This window comes from Bufo gargarizans, chromosome 10, assembly GCF_014858855.1.
Source record: "Bufo gargarizans isolate SCDJY-AF-19 chromosome 10, ASM1485885v1, whole genome shotgun sequence".
NCBI classification, from domain to species: domain Eukaryota; kingdom Metazoa; phylum Chordata; class Amphibia; order Anura; family Bufonidae; genus Bufo; species Bufo gargarizans.
In genome coordinates this window covers 116,610,007-116,630,398 of record NC_058089.1, presented here as the reverse complement: position 1 = coordinate 116,630,398, position 20,392 = coordinate 116,610,007, and the positions used below count along the sequence as shown (strand labels likewise).

Here is a 20,392-nt window from a genome sequence, read left to right as displayed (position 1 = left end):
TGGGGGGATCTGTGGATGTCACTGTTATGGGGGCGCTGTGGATGTCACTGTTATGGGGGCACTGTGGATGTCACTGTTATGGGGGCTCTGTGGATGTCACTGTTATGGGGGCTCTGTGGATGTCGCTGTTATGGGGGCACTGTGGATGTCACTGTTATGGGGGCTCTGTGGATGTCACTGTTATGGGGGCTCTGTGGATGTCACTGTTATGGGGGCTCTGTGGATGTCACTGTTATGGGGGCTCTGTGGATGTCACTGTTATGGGGGCTCTGTGGATGTCACTGTTATGGGGGCTCTGTGGATGTCACTGTTATGGGGGCTCTGTGGATGTCACTGTTATGGGGGCTCTGTGGATGTCACTGTTATGGGGGCGCTGTGGATGTCACTGTGATGGGGGCTCTGTGGATGTCACTGTTATGGTAGTGGTTGGAGTATCACACACCTTCCAACTTTTTGGATGGTCAAAGAGGGACACTTATGGTTCATTGCTTGAAAGATCAATTTTTCCTGATTATTTATACACTTTACTAATACTTTACTCAGTGCAAAAATGATCTAAAATTCCTACAATCCAAATTGTATCAAATAATGAAATAATATAGCAGATGGGTCTAATACACAGAGCGGACCACCAAACACTCTGGATCCATATGGTCAATGTAATAATGTGGATCTGTCCCTCAGATCAAAAAGAGGGACAGAGGGACTTGGGTAACAAATAGTCCCAAGGGGGACACTTGGGAGGTTTGGTATCACAATTAGTCTGGCAGTGATGGGGTTAACCTCCTAAATCCATTGACCTGTATAGACTGCACTGGGTGTGGGGGGTCTCAGTCCACTATCACCCCCATCATCCGTTCTGCATGTTCCTTTTTTCTTAGAACTGTTTGTTTCCAAATTGCTCCATTGCATCAATAAACGTCTCAGGAGCACGGTCTCTATGGCAACAATGTGACGTAGAAGGGCTGCGCCGCCCTGATGACGTCACTCTCCAGGAGCCGGAAGTGGGTTCCGTTTGGCATCGGCAGGCGTGACCGCAGGGATGGACCGTGAGTGTTTCTGTGTGTGGGAAGGTGTGAAGCCCCGGAATGCTGGGACTTATAGTTGTCCTGCGCCTCCTCAGTAATTACTTCCTATGAGGAGTGTCTGCTGAATGACAAGCAGGCTGATATGGAGATGTATAGAAAGAGAGGGACAATGTTCAGCTGCAGTCCCTGCGGTGTTTTGTGGGGTACGATGGGAGTTGTAGTTCTCCACTGTTTATTGCTGGAGCTCACCATAAGAACGCAACTACTATTCCCATCAGGCAAATCTAATACCTGCCCCCAAAGTGCCCCTCTTTTTGACCTAAGACCTTCTGCTCCTTTTTGCTTCTTAAAGGCTATGTACACCTTCTGAGGCAATCTTTTTAATGACTGAAAATATGATTTTTAGCCAAAAATAAGTGAAATGCAATTGGCCTTTATTAAAAATATTTAGCCGTTCTGTCACAAAGGGTTAACAGTTTTTCTAGCTGTGTGACTGGTACGTTCACTAACAGCCCTGATCGCTAAACCAGAAGAGATAGTAAACACTAGGCTACTTTCACGCTCCGCCATGGATCTGCAAAAATGCTTCTGTTACCATAATACAATCGCATGAACCCGTCATGAACGGATCCGGTTGTATTATGTCTTCTATAGCCAAAACGGATCCGTCATGAACACCATTGAAAGTCAATAGGGGGCGGATCCGTTTTCTATTGTGTCCGAAAAAACGGATCCATCCTCATTAAAGCTCCACTTTATTATTGTATAGCATGTTTTATGGCTTGAGTTAGATCCTGTATTATACTCCAGAGCTGCACTCACTATTCTGCTGGTGGAGTCACTGTGTACATACATTACTTATCCTGTACTGATCCTGAGTTACATCCTGTATTATACTCCAGAGCTGCACTCACTATTCTGCTGGTGCAGTCACTGTGTACATACATTACTTATCCTGTACTGATCCTGAGTTACATCCTGTATTATACTCCAGAGCTGCACTCACTATTCTGCTGGTGGAGTCACTGTGTACATACATTACTTATCCTGTACTGATCCTGAGTTACATCCTGTATTATACTCCAGAGCTGCACTCACTATTCTGCTGGTGCAGTCACTGTGTACATACATTACATTACTTGTCCTGTACTGAACCTGAGTTTCATCCTGTATTATACTCCAGAGCTGTACTCACTATTCTGCTGGTGCAGTCACTGTGTACATACATTACTTATCGTGTACTGATCCTGAGTTACATCCTGTATTATACTCCAGAGCTGCACTCACTATTCTGCTGATGCAGTCACTGTGTACATACATTACTTATCCTGTACTGATCCTGAGTTACATCCTGTATTATACTCCAGAGCTGCACTCACTATTCTGCTGGTGCAGTCACTGTGTACATACATTACATTACTTATCCTGTAATTACTTCCTATGAGGAGTGTCTGCTGAATGACAAGCAGGCTGATATGGAGATGTATAGAGAGAGAGAGGCACTATGTGCAGCTGCAGTCCCTGCAGTGTTTTGTGGGGTACGATGGGAGTTGTAGTTCTCCACTGTTTATTGCTGGAGCTCACCATAAGAACGCAACTACATCCGTACTCATCCTGAGTTACATCCTGTATTATACTCCAGAGCTGCACTCACTATTCTGCTGGTGCATACATTACTTATCCTGTGAGTGACAGGGAGGTGATATCGGCCTCACCGTACACCAGTTTTGCCCACTTTAGGGGGCGTGATCCTTTACCTGCAGATGCTAGACGCTGAATCCTCATGGTGGGAGTTCCTCATCTTATTCTCTTCTTCCCCTTTAGATATAATTTACAAAAAGTTGCCCCACGAAGAGGCAAGAAAGCTTGGTTTAAAGGTAAGATATCCACTACTAAAACCCTCATCAGAGGAGTCGCACAGCTTTTCTAGGCTGAATGGTGGATCTGTCTACTGGCCTATTGCTGTGCAGCCAGTCAGGACATTCTGCTGAGTGACATCCCTGGTGGGAGCTGTCCTGGCAGCCATATTTGTGAACATCACATGACCCTAATGAGAAATATGGCCGCCTGAAAGGACAGGTTCCTGGGGCCGGATGATGACTGTCATTCTCTGTAGGTTCAAAGCGGCAAGAAATCGGAGGCGTTCGTAAGTGCCTTTCTCAAGCACTGCTTGCCCTCCCTGAAGACGAGTGCGGAGGAGTTCCTGGGCAGAAAGGCGTTGGTGCTGGAGTACGACCAGAAGAAGAAGAAACGGAAGCGACAGAAGGCAAAGGGTTTCACAGCCAAGGAGCGGCGGGAGCTGAAACTGTTCACCATCAACCCAGATCAGCAAAGGTGGCATCTGTGTGTGTGATGTCCTATGCCAGGGTGATGCCGCCACCATGCTTCTTAACCGCCATCTCCTCCCATACAGATATGACATGTACCTCCCGCTGCACGAGCTCTGGAAGCAGTATATCCGGAACCTGTGCTACGGACTGCGGCCAGACGCGTGAGTGTGGACCTCGAGTGACGATTACCCCCGTATAAGCCCCTAGAGAGATGTTACTTCTTACATCTCTCTCTAGGAAAGCTGGGTGACTAGTATGGCTACCACTGTGTCGCCCAGCTTTCTCTGACTCCTGAATGGCCAGTAGTGCAGTAATACACGTCTGAGGCGAGGCCCGGCCGTATCCACCATATTCAGGTCTGAATTATTAATATCAATGTTCTAGGCAACCGCAGATGATCCAGAACAAGATGCTGAAGGCCGACCTGCACGGAGCAATGGTCACAGGTGAGAGTGTGTGTCATACTGTCTTCTGGGCTGTGTATCTAAGCCTGTCATATGTTGTACTGTCTGCTGGACTGTGTATCCAAGCCCGTCATGTGATACTGCCTGCTGAGCTGTATATCTAATCCTGTGTATTGAGCCCCATACGTCTTCCTTGTTTGCCTGCAGCCGATGACACGCGGCCGCAAGTAACGTCCCACAATATGTCTGACATTGACGACTGATAAAAAGATGTAATGGGAAGGAAAATCATCTGCATCAGGATATCTAATCCTATCCTGTGTGATACTGTCTGCTCAGCCACTGTATCTAATCTTATCCTGTGTGATACTGTCTGCTGAGCTGTGTATCTAATCCTATCCTGTGATACTGTCTGCTGAGCCACTGTATCTAATCCTATCCTGTGTGATACTGTCTGCTGAGCCACTGTATCTAATCCTATCCTGTGTGATACTGTCTGCTGAGCCACTGTATCTAATCCTATCCTGTGTGATACTGTCTGCTCAGCCCCTGTATCTAATCCTATCCTGTGTGATACTGTCTGCTGAGCCACTGTATCTAATCCTATCCTGTGTGATACTGTCTGCTCAGCCACTGTATCAGCCCCAGCCCCTGTCTGCTCAGCCACTGTATCTAATCCTATCCTGTGTGATACTGTCTGCTGAGCCACTGTATCTAATCCTATCCTGTGTGATACTGTCTGCTGAGCTGTGTATCTAATCCTATCCTGTGTGATACTGTCTGCTGAGCCACTGTATCTAATCCTATCCTGTGTGATACTGTCTGCCTAGCCACTGTATCTAATCCTATCCTGTGTGATACTGTCTGCTGAGCCCCTGTATCTAACCTTATCCTGTGTGATACTGTCTGCTCAGCCACTGTATCAGCCCCAGCCCCTGTCTGCTCAGCCACTGTATCTAATCCTATCCTGTGTGATACTGTCTGCTCAGCCACTGTATCTAACCTTATCCTGTGTGATACTGTCTGCTGAGCCACTGTATCTAATCCTATCCTGTGTGATACTGTCTGCTGAGCCACTGTATCTAATCCTATCCTGTGTGATACTGTCTGCCTAGCCACTGTATCTAATCCTATCCTGTGTGATACTGTCTGCCTAGCCACTGTATCTAATCCTATCCTGTGTGATACTGTCTGCTGAGCCACTGTATCTAATCCTATCCTGTGTGATACAGTCTGCTCAGCCCCTGTATCAGCCCCAGCCCCTGTCTGCTCAGCCACTGTATCTAATCCTATCCTGTGTGATACTGTCTGCCTAGCCTCTGTATCTAATCCTATCCTGTGTGATACTGTCTGCCTAGCCACTGTATCTAATCCTATCCTGTGTGATACAGTCTGCTCAGCCCCTGTATCAGCCCCAGCCCCTGTCTGCTCAGCCACTGTATCTAACCTTATCCTGTGTGATACTGTCTGCTCAGCCACTGTATCTAATCCTATCCTGTGTGATACTGTCTGCTGAGCCACTGTATCTAATCCTATCCTGTGTGATACTGTCTGCTGAGCCACTGTATCTAATCCTATCCTGTGTGATACTGTCTGCTCAGCCACTGTATCTAATCCTCTCATGTTATAGTGAGTTACTGCAGCACATTTACTAAGGGACTTGCGACTATTTTAGGTGTAAAATAGTCGCAGTTCCCCTTTTCTAACCGGCAGTGCGACTAAATATTGGTTTTACGCCGCGTCCGCCAGTTGGGCATGACGACGGCTTGTTGGGGACTCCAGCCCTGGCAAATTTGCTAACATTTACTCCTGCAAAGAGGCATAAATGTTGTAAAAAAACAACACTACATACGCCACAGATTCGCACGCCTCATCATAAATTAGTCTAATCTAACAGAAGCTCAGAGGGAGAGACTTTGGGACCAGCATAAAATGTGCCCCAGTGTATCTAAGCTCATCATGTCTGACGCTGTCGGCGTAGCTCGTGTATCTGAGGCCGGCGTCACAGGAATATGTTACGGCCGCATTTATTGGACCGACCCAAGTTCGCTGCATCAGTGTTCTGTATGCGCAGCGTCATGTGTGATGTGTGCCACTGACTGGTGTCGGTAGGTCGGGCTGCCATGTCTGTCATCTCAGTAGTGCTGCCTTCAGTCACTTTTTCATCTTTTCCTTGTTGTATCTGCAGTGTTCAAATCAAAATGTCCGTCGTACGTTGGACTCGCAGGAATCATCTTACAGGAATCGAAGAACATCCTGAAAATAATCACAAAAGAGGATAAACTGAAAGGTAAGAGGATTGTAGTGAAGACATCCCCAAAGACCATTGAATCTTCAAATGCACAGCTATAGGGCACTGTGGGGCGGCCATGATATATGTGTGTGTATGTATATACACGAACATACACCCAGGTATGTCACTCGCAGGTTAGTCTGATCTGACTCAACCCAAAGACAAACCTTATGAAGAGTAATAAGTCCTTTTGCACCACAGACCAATCCATGGTTAAAATACCATCTTTATTCAGATACAATGTTAACATTAAATTAGAGCCGTTACATTAAGCAGATACAAACGGGGTGTGAGCCCACAACTATAAGGTATCGCACATAGTCAACTGCTATAAATCATAGGACCTTGCCAACAATAGTCAGTGTAAAAACAACACCCAGAAATACTACATAATAAGCCCACAGGCAGAGCTCACCCAGCACGTGTTTCACCAACGGCTAATCGGGGGGTGGTTGGTGGTCAAACACGCTGGTATTCTGATCTGAAGTGTGATTGCAGAAATATTGTGAAGGTCGAAGTCTGGGTTCTATAGCAAGGAGGGATCTGGTCTGATGTCTGTAGAAAGGAGTCTGGTCTGATGTCTGTAGAAAGGAAGAGGTCTGATGTCTGTAGAAAGGAAGAGGTCTGGTCTGATGTCTGTAGAAAGGAAGAGGTCTGGTCTGATGTCTGTAGAAAGGAAGAGGTCTGGTCTGATGCCTGTAGAAAGGAAGAGGTCTGGTCTGATGCCTGTAGAAAGGAAGAGGTCTGGTCTGATGCCTGTAGAAAGGAAGAGGTCTGGTCTGATGCCTGTAGAAAGGAAGAGGTCTGGTCTGATGTCTGTAGAAAGGAAGAGCTCTGGTCTGATGTCTGTAGAAAGGAAGAGCTCTGGTCTGATGTCTGTAGAAAGGAAGAGCTCTGGTCTGATGCCTGTAGAAAGGAAGAGCTCTGGTCTGATGCCTGTAGAAAGGAAGAGGCCTGGTCTGATGCCTGTAGAAAGGAAGAGGCCTGGTCTGATGCCTGTAGAAAGGAAGAGGTCTGGTCTGATGCCTGTAGAAAGGAAGAGGTCTGGTCTGATGCCTGTAGAAAGGAAGAGGTCTGGTCTGATGCCTGTAGAAAGGAAGAGGTCTGGTCTGATGCCTGTAGAAAGGAAGAGGTCTGGTCTGATGCCTGTAGAAAGGAAGAGGTCTGGTCTGATGCCTGTAGAAAGGAAGAGGTCTGGTCTGATGCCTGTAGAAAGGAAGAGGTCTGGTCTGATGCCTGTAGAAAGGAAGAGGTCTGGTCTGATGCCTGTAGAAAGGAAGAGGTCTGGTCTGATGCCTGTAGAAAGGAAGAGGTCTGGTCTGATGCCTGTAGAAAGGAAGAGGTCTGGTCTGATGCCTGTAGAAAGGAAGAGGTCTGGTCTGATGCCTGTAGAAAGGAAGAGGTCTGGTCTGATGCCTGTAGAAAGGAAGAGGTCTGGTCTGATGCCTGTAGAAAGGAAGAGGTCTGGTCTGATGCCTGTAGAAAGGAAGAGGCCTGGTCTGATGCCTGTAGAAAGGAAGAGGCCTGGTCTGATGCCTGTAGAAAGGAAGAGGCCTGGTCTGATGCCTGTAGAAAGGAAGAGGCCTGGTCTGATGCCTGTAGAAAGGAAGAGGCCTGGTCTGATGCCTGTAGAAAGGAAGAGGCCTGGTCTGATGCCTGTAGAAAGGAAGAGGCCTGGTCTGATGCCTGTAGAAAGGAAGAGGCCTGGTCTGATGCCTGTAGAAAGGAAGAGGCCTGGTCTGATGCCTGTAGAAAGGAAGAGGCCTGGTCTGATGCCTGTAGAAAGGAAGAGGCCTGGTCTGATGCCTGTAGAAAGGAAGAGGCCTGGTCTGATGCCTGTAGAAAGGAAGAGGCCTGGTCTGATGCCTGTAGAAAGGAAGAGGCCTGGTCTGATGCCTGTAGAAAGGAAGAGGCCTGGTCTGATGCCTGTAGAAAGGAAGAGGCCTGGTCTGATGCCTGTAGAAAGGAAGAGGCCTGGTCTGATGCCTGTAGAAAGGAAGAGGCCTGGTCTGATGCCTGTAGAAAGGAAGAGGCCTGGTCTGATGCCTGTAGAAAGGAAGAGGCCTGGTCTGATGCCTGTAGAAAGGAAGAGGCCTGGTCTGATGCCTGTAGAAAGGAAGAGGCCTGGTCTGATGCCTGTAGAAAGGAAGAGGCCTGGTCTGATGCCTGTAGAAAGGAAGAGGCCTGGTCTGATGCCTGTAGAAAGGAAGAGGCCTGGTCTGATGCCTGTAGAAAGGAAGAGGCCTGGTCTGATGCCTGTAGAAAGGAAGAGGCCTGGTCTGATGCCTGTAGAAAGGAAGAGGCCTGGTCTGATGCCTGTAGAAAGGAAGAGGCCTGGTCTGATGCCTGTAGAAAGGAAGAGGCCTGGTCTGATGCCTGTAGAAAGGAAGAGGCCTGGTCTGATGCCTGTAGAAAGGAAGAGGCCTGGTCTGATGCCTGTAGAAAGGAAGAGGCCTGGTCTGATGCCTGTAGAAAGGAAGAGGCCTGGTCTGATGTCCTGTACAGATGAGGTAGTCTGTGTACACGGGGCGGTCTGGGCATGTGGGTCGATCTCAGAGGTCAGGATGTATGCTTATTAAAGGGGTCCTCACTTCAGCAAGTGGCATCTATCATGTAGAGAGCCACTTACTAATGTATTGTTATTATCCATACTGCTTCCTTTGCTGACTGGATTAATTTTTCCATAACATTATACATTGCTTGTTCCCATGGTTACAGACCACCCTGCATTCTATCAGTGGTGGTCGTGCTTGCACAATATAGGAAAAGGCACCAGCCTATGTGTGCTCCCATGGTTTCCGGCCACCAGAGAGGCTGACGCTTTTGCCTATAGTGTATAAGCATGACCACTAATGATGGGTTCCAGGGTGGTCTGTAACTATAGAAACGAGCAGTGTATAATGTGATGGAAGAATGAATCCGGCCAGCAAAGGAGGCAATATGGATAGTAACAGTACATTATTAGTAAGTGCCTTGTAATAACTTTTTCTACGTGATAAATCCCATTTACTGAAGTGAGAGAACCCCTTTAATGAGCCACGTGGTCCCCTATGTGGTGGGAATCATCTGGGGTCTTTGCTGTAGTACACTGAACCAATGTTATCTGCCGACCTGATGCAAAGACCCATTAGAAACTGCACCTAAAAGCGGGGTTTCTCTTTAACCAGTATCACTGTGCACAGTTGTAGCCACCGTTATATCCAGGCTCTGCTGGTCACCCCCATCTGATGAGAAGGAGTCTCTCTACTTGTCTCTCTTTCTTCTTTCTCTCTCTGCAAAAAATTGATATTCACCCGTTAAATATTCGGGGTTTTATCTGCGGCCCGAGTGAGAGGCTATGATAATGTTACCATGAAGACGGCCATAACCGAGACATTTCTCACAATAATCGCGGCAATATCCCCAAAGACACTTTAACTGGGGTCTCATTTCCAATCTCTTAATTTACGGGCCGCTCGCTGCTACTTCTTTTTTTTTTTCTTTCTGCCTGACAGTTGTTCCCAAGTTAAACTGCGTCTTCAGCGTGGAAATTGACGGATTTATCACGTACATCTACGGGAGCAAGCTTCAGATGAGAGCCAGCGAGAGATCAGCCAAGAAATTTAAAGCAAAAGGAACCATCGACCTGTAACTGTGGCGTCCAGGCAAGACCGTCCCCTCATGTATTACGTCTCATTTTGCGGAGTTTGCTTTCAGTCCTTTATTTATTTTTTATTTTTTCATAACCAATTTTCCTATATATTTTTTTTTCCATTCATTTATTTTATTCTTGTTTTATTTCTTAATTTTTCATGTGTTTTTTTTTTTTTTTTGTTTTTTTAGCTCCAATTTTACCAAATTTGGCGCAAATTTTTTTTTCGGCCTCCCAAGAGCCATAATTTAATTTTTTTTTATTTTTTAGCCCTATTGATATAGCCTTACAAGGGCTTGTTTATTGCTGAAGAAATAGTATTTTTAATGGTTCTATATTATGTAGTCAGAAACTAAAAATTATATTATTTTGAGGTGGAATAGAAAAACCAAAAGCATTTTTTTTTTTTTTTTTTTTTGGGTTCCATTTTTTACAACATTCACTTATTCTGATGTTTGAGGCGTTTAGTTTTGTACACATTTTTATAGTTTTTGTTACAGTTAACTACTTCCCCCCCAAAAAATATTTTTATAACATTATTTGAAAAAAATGTGCATTTTGTCACCAGTATTCTGATAACCATAATTTTTGCCATCAGCTGAGATATCTGAGGGCTTAGGCTACTTTCACACTAGCGTTAAAGTTTTCCGGTATTGAGTTCCGTCATAGGGGCTCAATACTGGGAAAAAAAACGCATCAGTTTTGTCCTAATGCATTCTGAACAGAAAGCAATCCGTTCAGTACACATCAGGGTGTCTTCCGTTCCGTCCCTTTTACGGTATTTGGCCGGAGAAAATACCGCAGCATGCTGCTGTATTATCTCCGTCCAAAATTCCAGAACACTTGCCGGATCCGGCATTAATTTCCATTGAAATGTATTAATGTCAGATCCGGTACCAATCGTTCAGGAAATTGCTGCATTGAGGGATCCGGTTTTCCAGTCTGCGCATGCGCAGACCTTATAGAAATGTGAACAAAATAAGTACCGGATCCGTTTTTCTGGATGACACCGGAGAGACGGATCCGGTATTTCAATGCATTTGTCAGACTGATCCGGAAACAAATGATATCCGTTTGCATACGGATTTCCGGATCCGGCAACGGATCCTTCTAACGCTAGTGTGAAAGTACCCTAAAATGGCAGGCCTGGTGCCGGGCCCCCACTGCCATGACAACCACTTAGAAGTGCTGACTGCTGAATTGAACACAGCATCTAAGGGGTTAATCGGCCAGGATTTATACACTCCCTGACCACCAGTGGTGAAAGGGTTGAGTGTTGTAATTGTGTAAAGATTAATCTCCATTTGTTTTCTTTTTTGATTATCTTTCTAATTTGATTTTTTCAGTTTTTTATATGTACGGTATATTTTTGTCTCAATTATTATATTTTTTTTTTTAATGAAGGTGTGTGTGTAGCAAGCCCTGGATGAAAATCACAAAGTCATACGACAGTAATATCGTATATATTGCGGCTTTTGGATGCGTTTCAAGGGCTGCTGGAATTGAGTAATGATGGAACTCTCGTATAACTAATAACTCCCGCGAAAGTAAAACATTTTTATTTCCTGGCGATGACACATAATATCCTGTGCCATTAAACTGCTGCCTTACTTTACGACGTCCTAAAATGTTTGGAATGTAAGAATTTTCAGTCTTCTAATAAGATGGCAAAGAGCGAAAATTTAAAGGGCTGAAGCTCGGCTGCCGCTTCTAATGAGAGCAACAAGGAGAGGGGTGGATCCGAGGAGGCAATTAACGTCGGCGGGAGCTTTACTTCTGCACAAACGGAGGATAGCCGAGATTTTTTTTTTTTATAACTGTGATAGAAAATATTTTTTTTTTTTTGTGTTTTTTTTTCTTGTGAATATTTAAAAAAAAAAAAGTAAATAACAGGACATCAATTTGTGTGCGGAAATAATTATTTAATGAGACTTGTTGGATTGTATGAAAAACTAACATTTTACAGTATTTAATTTTTTTTATGTAATGTAAAGTTATGGCTTAAAGGGGTTGTCCGGGTTCAGAGCTGAACCCGGACATACCTCCATTTTCACCCAGGCAGCCCCCCTGACAGGCAGTTCATGCTCCGATGCTCTCCTTTGCCCTGCGCTAAATCATGCAGGGCAAAGGCATTTTCAGGAGTTCCGGTGACGAAATAAGCTCTCCATGGGGCTGCCAGGCAGCCGGTGACATCACCGGCACTGATGGGTGGGGTTTAGCGCTGCTCTAGCCAGTAAAACGGCTAGGGCAGTGCTAAGGCATGTCCGTCTGAGCCAGTGATGTCACTGAACACACTGTCGGGCGGAAGCAAAAGAAATTGCGCAGGGCAAGGGAGCGCATCGGAGCATGAGATGCTCCGACGCTAACATCAGGGGGGCTGCCTTGGTGAAAATATGGGTATGTCCCTTTAAGTAATAATTCATTGGTGCTGAGGAAAATAGTCCAGGGGCAGGCTTTAGTCTGAAATCTTGTAATAGATACATTTTATAGTGTCCTGCAATGTAGCAGAGTCAAGGACATTGTGATATTGGGGGGACACCCACAATCTCTAATAAGGGGGGCCTTAGTTCCCCATCTTTTCCCACCAGCTCATCTTCATTACATCTTGCTTGACTAAACAGTCACCCTATGCGGCTCCTCCTGGCACTGGCTCACCCTATGCGGCTCCTCCTGGCACTGGCCCACCCTATGCGGCTCCTCCTGGCACTGGCCCACCCTATGCGGCTCCTCCTGGCACTGGCCCACCCTATGCGGCTCCTCCTGGCACTGGCCCACCCTATGCGGCTCCTCCTGGCACTGGCCCACCCTATGCGGCTCCTCCTGGCACTGGCCCACCCTATGCGGCTCCTCCTGGCACTGGCCCACCCTATGCGGCTCCTCCTGGCACTGGCCCACCCTATGCGGCTCCTCCTGGCACTGGCCCACCCTATGCGGCTCCTCCTGGCACTGGCCCACCCTATGCGGCCAGGGCCGGCCTTTGGGGTGTGCGGGCTGTGCGGCCGCACAGGGCGCCATAGGAACAGGGGCGCCAGGCGGCCGACAGTCTGCCGCAAACTAAGTATACTTATTACTATTTTCTTGCGGCCGCCGGCTAACTAACAGCGCTGAAAGCGCACGTACTATTGGAAATAGTGAGGAGGGGGCGGGGCCCGCGGCCGCTCGGAGCTTAGGGTGCCCTGCTGTCACTCACTGCAGCGCCGGCAGCCGGGTGATCAGCTGAGCGCAGCTCTCCAGTCCCTCCTCTCCCTGCTCCCTTCCTCCTCTATCTACACTACAGTGATGTGTGCCGTGCCCCCAGCCAGGCAGCGCAGCGGCTCACTCACTGTTCAATCAGTCAGTCTCCCTCCTCCTCACTCCTCCCCTGCCTGCGGCTGCCTCCCAGTGACCCTGCCTCCTTCTCTCTGACAAGGAAGTCAGGTGACGGTCCACAGTCAGGAAGTGGCATCAGAGAGAGAGGCAGGGAGCTCCTTCACCCGTGGGAGAATTAAAATCATTCCTCTTCACTTCTCTCCAGTCCAGCTCCTCCAGCAGCAGCCAGGCAGCCTGCCCAAGTTGTGCCCAGCCCAGTGCCCACTATTGTGCCCTGCCTGCAGGCTGCAGTGCAGCAGCAGTGGTTTTTCAACCTGACTAACTAAGACAGTCCTGAGTCCTGAACTGAACTCTGAGAGTCCTGACACCTGTTGTCCTGGATAGTCACTCACTTACTTCTAAAAAGGTATAAATTTAAAACATTTGAAGTGTAATGTAACAGTGTTTAAACAGGATTCTGAAATCTGTCAATCATCAGAAAAAACGTTATGTAGCTGACTGACATGAGCGATGGGCTGATGTCAGCAGTACATAACAGAGTGTTTTATAACTCCCTGCCCGCCGCTGCCGCCGTTCTATTAAAATAAAGATGTATAATATGCTAATGAGCCTCTAGGTGCTATGAGGGCGTTGCTGCAGCACCTAGAGGCTCCGTCTATTCAGCCTTTGGCAGTGGCACGCCCATGTCCAGTTGATTGACGTCCGAGTTCTCCTCTTCGTCCCGTAAATTCCACGCCTGCGCCGTCCCGTTTAGTATTCGGCACAGGCGCGGGATTTATGGGACGAAGAGGAGAACTCGGACGTCAATCAACTGGACATGGGCGTGCCACTGCCAAAGGGTGAATAGACAGAGCCTCTAGGTGCTGCAGGAACGCCCTCATAGCACCTAGAGGCTCATTAGCATATTATAAGTCGGCAGGGAGTTATGTACTGCTGACATCAGCCCATCGCTAATGTCAGTCAGCTACATAACGTAACGTTTTTTCTGATGACAGAAACCCTTTAATAAAAAGTATTAATTGATTGGACAACAATGAAGCTGGAAAGGGTTATAAAATTATCTCCAAAAGCCTTGCTGTTCATCAGTCCACGGTAAGACAAATTGTCTATAGATGGAGTAAGTTCAGCACTGCTGCTACTCTCCCTAGGAGTGGCCGTCCTGTAAAGATGACTGCAAGAGCACAGCGCAGACTGTATAGTACAACAGTCTCTGACAAAGCTAGAACCAGTCCTGATCCCGAGATCTCCACATTCATTGTTCCAATTGTTCTGTTAGATTTATTTCAAGCTGGCAGCTCAGGTGACGTGTCTTTTCTGCCGCAGTCAGGGCATGTGTCCTTTCTGCCGCAGCTCCGGAGAGGAGTGTCCTTTCTGCCGCAGCTCCGGAGAGGAGTGTCTTTTCTGCCGCAGCTCCGGAGAGGAGTGTCTTTTCTGCCGCAGCTCCGGAGAGGAGTGTCTTTTCTGCCGCAGCTCCGGAGAGGAGTGTCTTTTCTGCCGCAGCTCCGGAGAGGAGTGTCTTTTCTGCCGCAGCTCCGGAGAGGAGTGTCTTTTCTGCCGCAGCTCCGGAGAGGAGTGTCCTTTCTGCCGCAGCACCGGAGAGGGGTGTCCTTTCTGCCGCAGCTCCGGAGAGGAGTGTCTTTTCTGCCGCAGCTCCGGAGAGGAGTGTCTTTTCTGCCGCAGCTCCGGAGAGGAGTGTCTTTTCTGCCGCAGCTCCGGAGAGGAGTGTCCTTCCTGCCGCAGCTCCGGAGAGGAGTGTCTTTTCTGCCGCAGCTCATGAGAGGAGTGTCCTTCCTGCCGCAGCTCATGAGAGGAGTGTCCTTTCTGCCGCAGCTCCGGAGAGGAGTGTGTTTTCTGCCGCAGCTCCGTGCTTGAGCGTCCACCTCAGCAAGGTGGACAGAGAAATAATAATAAAAAAAAAAACTGGTGGCTCCATACAGATACATTTTATTGAATAACTCACTGGCTGTACTACATTTTTAATTACATGTAATTTGGAAAGTACTCGGATCCAGGTGCTGGTTTGAAAACTGCAGAATATTTTTTGTGGGACAATCCCTTTAAGTTATTAAAGGGAAACCACTGAGAACTGAAATTTCCTGTTGTAATGATGTTCCTTAATGTATAAGCTCAGCAATGCTGTGCTTGGGCTCTTGGTCATGTGTTTTACCATTTTATGGTATAATATATCATGGGGAATGCATTTATGTGAGCGCTTTGTAAATAATTTATAACCGTTTTACAGTAGTGTTAAAAAAGTGGCTGGACTCGCGTACAAGCAGGGTATTCCCTTAAGTGTATATACAAATGACTTTATTACGGCGCAAAGTTGCAGTACAAGGTGCAAAACATGGACCTTTACCCGATGTAAAGCATTACTGTGTGCGGCCACCAGAGGGCAGCAGAGCTGCAACTCCTAGACTAATTTATTTTATGCATTTATATAGCGCTTTACAGACATTAGCATCTAACTGCCCCCAATGGGGCTCACAATCTAAATTCCCTATAAGTATGTATTTGGAGTGTGGGAGGAAACACGGGGAGAACATACAAACTCCATGCAGATGTTGTCCTTGGTTGGATTGGAATCCAGGATCCGAGCGCTGCCAGGCACCAGTGCTACCCACTGAGCCACCGTGTTAATGGTAAGATACTTGTAATAATAAACTTTATATATATTTATCTATAGCAATAACATATCCTGCAGCAAGCCATGAGATTAAGGAGGGGCTCTGTCCAGAAGAACTTACGATCCAAAAGGGTACAATTGTTTTTATAGGACTAAGGCCGCATGCACACGACTGTGGTGTGTTTTGCGGTCCGCAAAACACAGATGACGTCCGTGCGCATTCCGCAATTTGCAGAACGGCACGGACAGCCTTCAATATAAATGCCTATTCTTGTCCGCAAAGCGCGGACAAGAATAGGACATGTTATATTTTGCGGGGCCATGGAACGGAGCAACGGATGCGGACCCAAACAACGGCCGTGTGCATGAGGCCTAAAGAGTGACTGACTATATTTCTTCCATAAAACCATAGGTTGCCTCACCGTCTTTGGCTTTCCATAGACCCTGAATGTTCTTGAGTCTCCAATGCCTATGTGTCAGTCTTCACTGTAGTTCTGGCATTTTATTTGTGAAACAGGAAGTACAAGATAGACAGATCACATCTTAGGTGAGTGCTGCAGCGCACAGAATTGTGGGAAGAGGCAGTAAATGGTGGGCGTCCTGGAGTACACATTTATGTTTGATTTACCACCACCCAGGGGTTTTCTGGGACTTACCGTATTTTTCGCTTTATAAGACGCACTGGGAAAATGGCCGTGTGTCTTATAAAGCGGATACTTCGCCTGCCGCTATGCTGCACAGCGCGGCCAGCGAAGTATCAGTGTGGAGGGAGGAGGCGAGGACACTCATGGCGGGGCCCGGTGCAGTGACTCTACTCTAATACACCGGGCCCCGCAGCTGTTAAGTAGATTCAATCCGATCCATATCTTAATGTATACCGCACTGTTCTGTACTTACTGTAGTACCGTATGTATAGCGTTAGGACGGCGCAGACCGGCAGCTCCCTCCTCATGCGCCGCCTGCCTGTTCATTCATAAAGTAAGATAAGCAGACAGGCGGCGCATGAGGAGGGAGCTGCCGGTCTGCGCCGTCCTAACGCTATACATACGGTACTACAGTAAGTACAGAACAGTGCGGTATACATTAAGATATGGATCGGATTGAATGTACTTAACAGCTGCGGGGCCCGGTGTATTAGAGTAGAGTCACTGCACCGGGCCCCACCTCCTCCCTCCACACTGATGCATCTGATGGGGGATCTGTAGATGACACTTATGGGGATTTGTGGATGACATAAGTGTCATCAACAGATCCCCCCATAACAGTGCGGCATCCACAGATCCCCCCATAACAGTGCAGCATCCACAGGTCCCCCCATAACAGTGCGGCATCCACAGATCCCCCCCATAACAGTGCAGCATCCACAGATCCCCCCCATAACAGTGCGGCATCCACAGATCCCCCCCCCCCCCCATAACAGTGCGGCATCCACAGATCCCCCCCCCCCCCCCCATAACAGTGCAGCATCCACAGGTCCCCCCATAACAGTGCGGCATCCACAGATCCCCCCCCCCCCCATAACAGTGCGGCATCCACAGATCCCCCCCCCCCCCCCCCAAAACAGTGCGGCATCCACAGATCCCCCCCCCCCATAACAGTGCGGTTCAAAATATTTTTTTCTTATTTTCCTCCTCAAAAACCTAGGTGCGTCTTATAAAGTGAAAAATACGGTAAATAATGACGATGTGCTCTCACAATATCTGATCAGTCGGGGTCCGTCTCCCAGCGCCCGTCGATCAGTGTCTGGGGAAGTGCTGCAGATCGTCTTTGGCCTGTGGCATCGCGTTCGTCAGCCATTCACGTGAATGGGAATGTGCTGCAATACCAAGCACAGCCACTATACAGTGTGAGGCGCTGTGCCTGGTATACAAAGAAGTGGCTGCTGATCGGCCACTGATCAGAAATAGATGACCTATCCTGATGATCATAGGCCATCAATAGTTCAGTTCAGGACATCTGTAGGACCCCGGGCCCTATGCTACACGGCCATATATTTCAGGCAGTGATTTCCATGGAATGTGACTGTGCTTGACGTGCAGACACATTGTATCATGGAACTGTTGCAGCGCACATGTGATTGAGACATTCCTTCTAAGAACACGATTTCTTCATTTCGTGCTCTTTCCACCACAATTACAAATAGTATTAGGCCTCATGCACACGACTGTGCCGTGCAAACTGCGGATCCGCAAAAAACGGAAGGAGCCCGTGTTGCCTTCTGCAATTTGCAGAACGAAATGGGCGCCGGCAATATAAATGCCTATTCTTGTCCGCAAATCGCAGACAAGAATAGGACATGTTATATATTTTTTTGCGGGGCCGCGGAACGGAGCCTCGGATGCGGACCCAAACAACGGCCGTGTGCATGAGGCCTTACCAAGAGGTAAATTGGCCAGACAGAATCCAGTACCTAAACCCGATGGTACTGTCTGACCTGGAGCCTAAAACGAAGATACCAATATACAGGTCCTTCTCAAAAAATTAGCATATTGTGATAAAGTTCATTATTTTCTGTAATGTACTGATAAACATTAGACTTTCATATATTTTAGATTCATTACTAGGGATGAGCGAACTCGAACTGTATAGTTCGGGTTCGTACCGAATTTTGGGGTGTCCGTGACACGGACCCGAACCCGGACATTTTCGTAAAAGTCCGGGTTCGGGTTCGGTGTTCGTCGCTTTCTTGGCGCTTTTGTGACGCTTTCTTGGCGCTTTTTGAAAGGCTGCAAAGCAGCCAATCAACAAGCGTCATACTACTTGCCCCAAGAGGCCATCACAGCCATGCCTACTATTGGCATGGCTGTGATTGGCCAGAGCACCATGTGACCCAGCCTCTATTTAAGCTGGAGTCACATAGCGCCGCCCGTCACTCTGCTCTGATTAGCGTAGGGAGAGGTTGCGGCTGCGACAGTAGGGCGAGATTAGGCAGATTAACTCCTCCAAAGGACTTGATTAACTGATCGATCTGCAGCTGTGGATCATTGAGCTGCTGATCCTCAATTGCTCACTGTTTTTAGGCTGCACAGACCGTTTGTCAGTCTCATTTTTCTGGGGTGATCGGCGGCCATTTTGTGTCTTGTGGTGCGCCAGCACAAGCTGCGACCAAGTGCATTTAACCCTCAATGGTGTGGTTGTTTTTTGGCTAAAGCCTACATCAGGGTGAAGCTGTCACACCAAGTGCATTTAACCAGCAATAGTCTGTTCATTTTTTGGCCATATACAAAATCAGGGGCAAGCTGCGCCTGTCACCAAGTGCATTTAACCCTCAATGGTGTGGTTGTTTTTTGGCTAAAGCCTACATCAGGGTGAAGCTGTCACACCAAGTGCATTTAACCAGCAATAGTCTGTTCATTTTTTGGCCATATCCCAGTCTAATTCTGTCACTAAATCCATACCGGTCACCCAGCGCCTAAATACTAGGCCTCAAATTTATATCCAGCTAAATCTGTCCCTAGTGCTGTAGCTGGGCGAGTTATTTAGTGTCCGTTCAAGCACATTTCTTGTTCTGGGTTGAAATACAATTCCCAATTTAGCAATTTCATAATTTAGTGGTTCCTGCTATATCAGAGCTATTTGAAATCTATCCCAAAAAGGGTATATAATATTGAAGGTGCACATTGGGTCATTCAGAATAACTTCACACACACGCTTCTGTGCATTTCCAAGTCTAATTCTGTCACTAAACCCATACCGGTGACCCAGCGCCTAAATACTAGGCCTCAAATTTAAATCCCTCTAAATCTCTCGTTACCCACCGCTGTACTGTTGTTGCTGGGCAAGATATTTAGTGTCCGTCAAAGCACATTTTTTGTTCTGGGTTGAAGTACAATTCCCAATTTAGCAATTTCATAATTTAGTGGTTTCTGCTATATCAGAGCTATTTGAAATCTATCCCTAAAAGGGTATATAATATTCAAGGTGCACATTGGGTCATTCAGAATAACTTCACACACACCCGCTACTGTGTATTTCCAAGTCTAATTCTGTCACTAAATCCATACCGGTCACCCAGCGCCTAAATACTAGGCCTCAAACGCAGCCGCCTGTCTACAGCCAATGTGGACAAGCTGACGTTCATAAAAATGAACCAGGCATGGATCCCACAGGATCTGTCCGTCCCTTGTCCAGATTAGACATTAACTACCTCCCCTTAACCATATATTATTGGACTCCAGGGCACTTCCTCATTCAATCCTATTTTTATTTTCATTTTACCATTATATTGCGAGGCTACCCAAAGTTGAATGAACCTCTCCTCTGTCTGGGTGCCGGGGCCTAAATATATGCCAATGGACTGTTCCAATGTTGGGTGACGTGAAGCCTGATTCTCTGCTATGACATGCAGACTGATTCTCTGCTGACATGAAGCCAGATCCTCTGTTACGGGACCTCTCTCCTCTGCCTGTGTGCTGGGCCTAAATTTATGAAAATGGACTCTTACAGTGGTGGGTGACGTGAAGCCTGATTCTCTGCTATGATATGAAGACTGATTCTCTGCTGACATGAAGCCAGATTGTCTGTTACGGGACCTCTCTCCTCTGCCTGGGTGCTGGGCCTAAATATATGCCAATGGACTGTTGCAGTGGTGGCTGACGTGAAGCCTCATTCTCTGCTATGACATGCAGACTGATTCTCTGCTGACATGAAGCCAGATTGTCTGTTACGGGACCTCTCTCCTCTGCCTGGGTGCTGGGTAGTGTTGAGCGCGAATATTCGAAAAGCAATTTTTTTTCGCGAATATCGCAACTTCGCGATTTCGCGAATATTT

General features: G+C 47.3%; 1 protein-coding gene across 1 annotated transcript; it reads left to right on the top strand.

Moving 5' to 3' along the window:
* Positions 1–983: 983 nt before the first annotated feature.
* POP4 (POP4 homolog, ribonuclease P/MRP subunit) lies at positions 984–11,301 on the top strand. The gene is made up of 8 exons (XM_044270260.1): positions 984–1,049; positions 2,853–2,905; positions 3,145–3,362; positions 3,442–3,519; positions 3,743–3,804; positions 5,951–6,052; positions 9,550–9,699; positions 11,093–11,301. Exons 1-7 carry the CDS (start codon positions 1,043–1,045, stop codon positions 9,684–9,686), a joined length of 657 nt encoding a protein of 218 aa, XP_044126195.1. The 5' UTR covers positions 984–1,042; the 3' UTR covers positions 9,687–9,699; positions 11,093–11,301.
* Positions 11,302–20,392: the final 9,091 nt, after the last annotated feature.